Consider the following 7,964-nt stretch of genomic DNA (forward strand, 5'->3'; position numbering starts at 1 on the left):
TTTACTGTCATTACTTTAGAACAATACTGCTTCATTTATTACAAGTAAAGTTTATGCTTGCCCTCTAGAGGGTCAATTTCACTCACATAAGTAGGGCCCTATTAAATCCATTTTATTTGTTTTATGTTTTCAGTTTTTATTGGGTTTTTTTTGTCACACCTCAGATATTTCGTTTTTTAACTGTTTCGTTTTTCTGAGTACCTTTCACGTGTTTTTTGTACCAGTAAAGTTAATAAAGATTATAAACATTATCATCAAGAACCTGATGATACAAAAGTGTCCGACTTTCAAATGAAAAAATGTATAATTGAAATATATAGTTTATTAGTAAAGTGATACAGAATACTGAATGTACAAATCTGTTCTTTCTGCAGTTAGTTAAAAGGGAACACATATGACCCTGTAAAGACCAATATTACACAATTATGAAAAGTGTACCTTTAAGTACAAAAAAGTTGTATAATTGCTTGTGTTATTTTGTGTTTTTGGCAAGTAATAATATAAAAATATTTTTAAAAGATGTGATTTTCTGCTAGAAATTCTGTGTTTAATACATAAATAAAAAGTGCCATTTTCAAACCTAGGTTAAAGGTTGTGTTTGTGGAAATCCACAGGGCCGTGGCTCTGGTGAAAGCTTTTCTTTTTGTTTTTCAAACAAACCATACAAATGTTTATACAATATATAGACACCTCCAGAAACTACAAAAAAAACCAGCAACAAATACACTCTAAAGAGTTTTGAGATTCGTTATCAGAACAGATTCAAAAGCTGTACAATTTTATTTGGTCTGATATGTATAATATCTTCATTAACATTTATTTTATGTGCATTAGTGTAAAGCTGAAAGTAACTGGAGCATAAATTAAACCAGAACCAGACAGATCCTTCTCCCTGGCTGTTGAAGAGCCAGTAGGAAAATGTTCTGTCCAACCCACCACAGATTACCTCACCTTTCCCAAGATACCATTCCTATACAAGCTCCTCACTTCCACATTACATATATCTAGATTCATTCCTGTCTCCTATACATACAGCACCAGTCAAAGGTTTGAACACACCTCTTCTTATTCCATCTTTTTATTCAATCTTCTTATTCAATTCTTTCTTTTTATATATTTTTTACATTGTAAATGTAATATTTAAGACATTATAGCTATATACAGGATCACGTGTGGAATTATTTGGTAAACAAAAACTGTTAACCAAACCACAATATATTTTATACATTAGCTTCTTCTAAGTAGCCAGTAGCCACATTTAAGTATATTTGAGGACAGATCTGCTCACTTTTGATATTTTAATATCAGTGTCTTCATTAGGTAGAATTACCTAAAATAGTTTTTTTCAGCATCTTGAAGGAGTTCCTGGAGGTGCTAAACAATAGTGGTTGCTTTTCCTTCATGCTGTGAAGCTCCAGCTCATCCCAAACCACATACCTATCTCAGTTGATTAAGTTTAGGTCATGGGATTGTGGAGAAAAAACATTTATTTTTTGTTTACTACATAATTCCATATGTTTTCATGTCTTTAATATTAATCTACAATGTTGAAAATAAATTAAAGAAAGAAGGAAAAAAACACTGGGAAGGTGTGTCTAAACTTTTTGCTGGTACTGTATTTGTAAATAGAAATATAACATTTATATATTCATAGTTATATATTATACCTTGTACATTCAGCAGTGCAATATTATATGCTTATAGTCAAGTTTTTTACTCATCCATACTTGTATGTGATGCGGCAATCAACCTGATTTGATTTGTTTTAAAACTTCCACAAACAGGAACCTCACAGCATAGGCCCTCCTACATAAAGGGAAGGCAGCCAAACTCACTTTACCACAGATTTCACTCCAATTATCATTCAATCATTTTTTTATATTGCAAGCATTTTGTAATTTGCCAAAAAATGGATAGCAATATAAACTCACTGAGCACTTTGTTTGGAACACAGCACTAACACTAGGCAGGGTCTATTCAAATAGCCTTAGATTTTGTGGACCCTGATTTAAAAAAAAAAACTAAAAAACATAAAATAAGGTAATCACAAAATTGCACACAAAAAGAAAAAAAGGAGACGTGGTATAACAGATTGACTGTATTTCATACAGGACAGAGATGTCAAGTGTTTATATGGCTGTGTTGCAAACATACACTGAAATTATTATTCATGCGTTTGCTAAATTAATTCATAAACACATTTAAAAATGAAATTTAAAATATTCTCACAGGATTAAAAAGAGTTATTTGGCTATTTGAAATGTTTCATACTGAAAACACACACACACCACATTTTATTGCAGCATGCAGCAAATACTCTGTTTGTCATACCACCACATAACATAATAAAAAGAGTAACACTGATGGACACTATGCACTGCGCAATTCATCTGAAAGAGAGTGCAGTTTAACCTAATGCTTCACCTTTGGTCTTCATTAGGAAAGTGCAGGATTTATGTTTAGTACTTGTATGTATGTCAAGCTACTTATACAGCTGGACAGAGCATAACAGATCGCATATTGCCTTCTCATATGTAACTGTACATGAATTATCTTATTTATCATATATGCATAAACATACAGATAATAGCAGCGAGCTAAGAATATAACTCAGGGAGAAAGATAAGAGAGTACAGTACTGTAAACCATACAGGATTAAATGGTGTGTATACTGAAATCTAACTTAAATACTGTTTCTAACTATTAGATTAGATTTATTCACCAGGACTCTAAAAGGGAAACTAATTGGGTTGTAAATTGTAGGCTGTAAAACAAACATAGAGAGTATACTGAGCTGTAATCCACATTTTAAAGTCACTGAAGACAAGGTAATAAGAACTAGAGTAAACTTACAACTAGATATTAGTTGGAAATGTGTCTAAAAAGAGCAATATTTATACCTAGTGTATCAGAAACAGTGTTTTTAAGAATTGATTAATACTATAGAGTTACTACAGCTTTACCAAAAGTTGCAGTTTTTTGAGTCCTAAGAAAAAAGCTGTTGTAACCTCTATGCTATATCATCTTAGCACTTACAGTGGTGCTTGAGTTTGGGATCCCCTTTTTTTGAGTTTTCTATGTTTCAGCATACATTTGATCTCAAATTTGATCAGTATTTCACAAAGGTCCTAAAAGTAGAAAATTAGACACATAATGCCAATGTGCAGGACTAATTATTGGATGTTGTCTGAAACATTTAGTTGCAGTCATTGCTGCACATCAGATATTGCAAGCAAAGATTCACATACTTTTGCCACTAACATATAAAATATATAAATAAATAAAATACCCGTCTATTTTTGTCTCATTTGCTTAATTTGGTTCTTTTTTTCCAGAAAAAGTTTCAGGTCAATTTTATGCAGAAACAGAAAATCCTAAAAGATTCACAAACTTTCAAGCACCACTGGATTTCAGTGCATGTGGATGAATGTTGTGTCTCATCTCAATCATCATATTTCAGCCAGTGATCTTCTGCTCCACTGCCCATGGGTTTCCCCCACAGAAGATCAGATCATGCCACTTTTCTTATCCACCACGTCAGAGGAGCGGCGTGAGGAGCGGCCTAGCAGGAACTCTTTCTCGTTGATCAGGCTGTCCAGCATGTCCTCCTGCCTGTAGTTATGGTAGACCTTCAGGAAGGCCATGACTGTGATACCCAACCAGGTCAACCAAGCTGCCCATAATCCAAACTGGAGGAGGAAACAGAGAAATGTTACAATAAAATCATATCATGAAAGAAATATGCCTTCAATGTGCCATGTACTTTATAGAGTACACCGACATGCCAAAATGCATGGGATAGCAGTATGTAAATTTATTATTAAGTGGTGTTAACTCAGAGGGGGGCAAGGCCTAAAACTGTTTGATATGATACTAGTCTCGTGTCCCTTGAAATTAGGCATGTCAGTGTCATTACACTCACAGAAAAAACTACATCTTAATTTTCAGTGGACGTCAATTTAAATAGAATTTATTCAAAGACCATCCTTAATGGTGCATTCATCATAACAGGCCAGATTCACATAATGAAAAAACACAACCAAAGTGGAAATATAATTATATTTGCTTCTCAGAAATGGTATAATCAAAGTTCTTGATCTTAATTTGTTAATGCAACATAACATTTAAAAACACAACTATTCAATTATTATATTTTGTAAATGACTCTTGCAATTTAAATGGTGTACAAATATGATATATTATGGCAGTGTGATTCATAAAGTTTATTTGTTCACTATTATAAACCTACTTGTGCAATGGCAAACTGGTCATAGAATGCAGAGTTGTCCAATCCCAGCTCCAGATCAGTGTCCTGCAAGTCCTCACAACTAGAAATGAAAAGAAGCATTCTCAACAAGTGAATATTTGTTGAAGCAAGAGCAATACTAGAATTACATTCTGAAAGAAACTAGAAGCTATGAAGGTAATCTCATTACATATTTAAAAGAAGCCTCATCGCAAAAGCCCTTAAACTTTTCATCAAAGCACCCATTCAGACTCTGAACAAATCATATTCATATTCATGCAGTGATGCTTAGTGAAACATGATGGAGCTGTAATGTCACTGAACTGAACAGAATTAGCTGAGCCTTGGGCCTTATTTCAATAGCTCTGCTGCAAGAACAAACAAGCAAATCAGGGAAGATATTGGTTCAACACAATAAACATACATTGGATGTCCAAATGTTTGTGAACACCCCTTCTAATGAATGAATTCAGTTAATTTAAGTTGATTCCAATGCTGACACTGATGTGTAAATGCACACAGTCCCTGCAGAGAATTACTGCCAATAGAATATAACTTTCTGGAGCAGATAAACATGAACCTATTGGCAGCATGCCTAGTGCAAGTCATGTGCTACAGGGGTATATAGTCCCGCAGCATTGAGGTGTGGAATAGTGGACCTATGTTCTCTAGAATGATGGTGCTCCATCCAATATTGTTGGGGGATAAAGTGGGGTTATGGTCATCCAAAATCCTGCCTCATTAACACTTACAATTACTTAATGCAAACAAATGCAGATTTTAAATCTGTCAAAGCTTAACATCTGTCTAATGCTTAAAACATTTTCCCAACAAAAAAAATGTGAGTATCATATAAACAGCAGCCATAAACCTTCTTAAAAACCAAACATTCTCCAAAAAATATGATCTGAATAATGTGAATAGGATGCTCACCTGCTAGGCATGCTGCCCCCCTCAGTAATGGCATCACACCACAGGTTGAAGCCCACGCTTACAATGGTGCTGGACAGAAACACGGCAAACACCACGAAAGAGCTGATCAGAAGGTTCAGGAAGGCATTGAATATGGAGCTGTGGACGAATACAGGAGAAGGAGAAGGAATGCCGTCAGAAATATAACAGTGGACAAATGGAAATAATTTTAGAGCTGGGTCATGTTATATTTAAAACAATTGCAATTAAGCAATTCTATTCTTTTACATTCTTACGTTCTATTACTCTAAATTTCTTTCTGAAATAAAGGGTTAAATGATCAGATGAATCAAACACCTAATTGCTCAAGATTAAGTTAGATTAAAAATGAGTCACATCAGCCTAGATCAGACTCTAAACTGTTTACACTGTATTAACTAAAACGGTTTAGGCTATAAGGCCTGTGCAGCAACCCTGATCCCTGATTACAAAATCCCACATCACTGTCTTCTCAAGCATTTACATAACATAGCGTGCAAACTGCAATCTGAGCTATCTGAGTGTCCATCACATCTGCCATTATCAGAGCTGAAGAGCTGCATATTGATCGAGCTGCTCGTTTATCTGGATGCAGAGTGTGCTGAAGCCACGCTTATGCTGACATTCGTTTTCTGAATGCTAATAATGGACAGAAAAACAGAAATTCCTATTTTAAGATTTTTTAGAAAAACGCATAATGGTGTTTTTTTGTGCAGCGTCATGATAAAGTGCTCTGAGCTGCTGTGCTCTGAGTGCATGCGTCCCATTCAGATAAGCTGAATGCCCCAGCATCCCTGGCACGGGCACGAGCACGGGGGCATATGAGGGACAGGGAATGCAGATTAAAAAAAGCGTGTAACTCACTCATCGTGGCCTTTGCATATAAAGAACAGCAGTCTCCAGGCCTGAACCGCGGACAGCACGAGAGAGGCGATGCCCACGATAGTGATGAAGCTGCAGGATGACTGGGGTCCCCACTCCTCTATGATGAAGCGCTGTTTGGACACTGTGATGTTCTCGTTCTGCCACATTCCCCGCGTGAACAGCAGACATTTCCCCCGAAAGTCCTCCGTGTTCTCCGACAGAGGCACTACCGCGATGAAGCCAAAGACGAACGCTAGAAAGTACAGGATGCACTGCGCGAAAATAAAATTATCTTTAGCCATTTTCGCACTGCTGCTGCTAATCAGCCCCGGAGCTCAGGCAGTGCGCATGCGCGATGGAGCTCTGCAGGCGGCACTACAGTACAGATGAAAGGGGGGTGGGGGTGGATGGAGAGGCAAGGCATGTAATGATTTTTTTATTTAGATAGACTAAAATAATGCTTATCTTCTGTTTCTTGTTTTATACAGCTCTGGAAAAAAATAGAGACCACTTTAGTTTCTGAATCAGTTTCTAATCTGATTTTGCTATTTATAGGTATATGTTCGAGTAAAATGAACATTGTTTTTATTCTATAAACTAAGGACAACATTTCTCACAAATTCCAAATAAGAATATTGTCATTTAAAGCATTTATTTGCAGAAAATGAGAAAGGGCTGAAATAACAAAAAAGATGCAGAGCTTGCTGACCTCAAAAAATGCAAAGAAAACAAGTTCATAATCATACATTTTTAAAAGTTCAGAAATCAATATTTGGTGGAATAACCCTGATTTCTAATCAGTTTTACACACTGCTTTAGGATAACTATATGCCACTCCTGGTGCAAAAATACAAGCAGTTCAGCTTGGTTTGATGGCTTGTATTTATATTTTAGGTTTTCAATTTGGTAAAATCCTGTGCTGACACTGGCACAGGAAACCTGGCCAGCTTGTAGTGTGATTACTAGCAGACTGTAGAAGTAATGAGGTAATCTTCATTATCAACAACCTTGAACATTTTTCCATAGTGGGCTTTTGTGGATTTGTGGGCATAAATAATTTTTTTTAAGATTTTAACAAACAGTGCAGGACTTTAGTACTTTATCTTTAAACACAGTTTTCTTCTTCAGTCTAGGGCACTCTTGACTATATTTACTACACCATCATAGAAACAACACAGTTTACTGTAAAAAAATTACATACTATAGTTATAAAAGACTTTGTACCACACATTTCTGTTTAGGGTTTCTTACTTGGCTGTTTTTTTTTAATACAACATATGTCACATCTCATTAAATCATCATCATCTAATCTTATTTTTTTCGTTATTAGGTCCACCTTAATCAGGTTTATACTCATTTCAAATGACCATAGTCATCATTGGGCACATATTAATGTTATGTCTCTGCTTACAGTCAGGCCAATAAGACATGTAGACAATCCATTACATACGGTTGGTTGGCGATAGCTTGGTTGACTGCACAAATTATTTATACGTCATTCCAGGCTATGTATAGATCACTGTAAGTCATTACGGTCTGTATGTTCTTCTCTATGTGTGCTGGACCAATCTATGTGTGTGTGTGTGTGTGTGTTCAAAATTAGATTTGATTGTGTAGATCATAGATCCTATTGTCAGTTTACATGTGGTTTTATTTAAAACAATCAGAATGCCCAACAACTGCATAAAAAATTACATGCACAGTAAATTCAAGAGAACACAAAAGTAATTGTCCTGTTTTTGTAACAAAGTGACTGTCCAGGGAATGCTTTCTAGTAGATTATGAAGAACTGCTGTGAGAATTTGATTGATTCTTCCAAACTCATCCCAAAATCCTGTTTTGGTCGGAGCACCATCATTCTATAGGCCTTTATATCCATCTTGCCCACACGTGGCATTAGGCA

General features: G+C 35.6%; 1 protein-coding gene across 1 annotated transcript; it reads right to left on the bottom strand.

The window, feature by feature from the left end:
- Window positions 1-2,083: 2,083 nt before the first annotated feature.
- LOC103040044 (transmembrane protein 179) lies at window positions 2,084-6,423 on the bottom strand. The gene is made up of 4 exons (XM_007253795.4): window positions 6,062-6,423; window positions 5,180-5,317; window positions 4,250-4,328; window positions 2,084-3,689 (listed from the first exon to the last, which is right to left on the bottom strand). The coding sequence occupies exons 1-4, from the start codon at window positions 6,361-6,363 to the stop codon at window positions 3,507-3,509; spliced, it is 702 nt and encodes a 233-aa protein (XP_007253857.1). The 5' UTR covers window positions 6,364-6,423; the 3' UTR covers window positions 2,084-3,506.
- Window positions 6,424-7,964: the final 1,541 nt, after the last annotated feature.

The sequence above is a fragment of the Astyanax mexicanus genome, chromosome 14 (assembly GCF_023375975.1).
Source record: "Astyanax mexicanus isolate ESR-SI-001 chromosome 14, AstMex3_surface, whole genome shotgun sequence".
Taxonomy (NCBI): Eukaryota; Metazoa; Chordata; class Actinopteri; order Characiformes; family Acestrorhamphidae; genus Astyanax; species Astyanax mexicanus.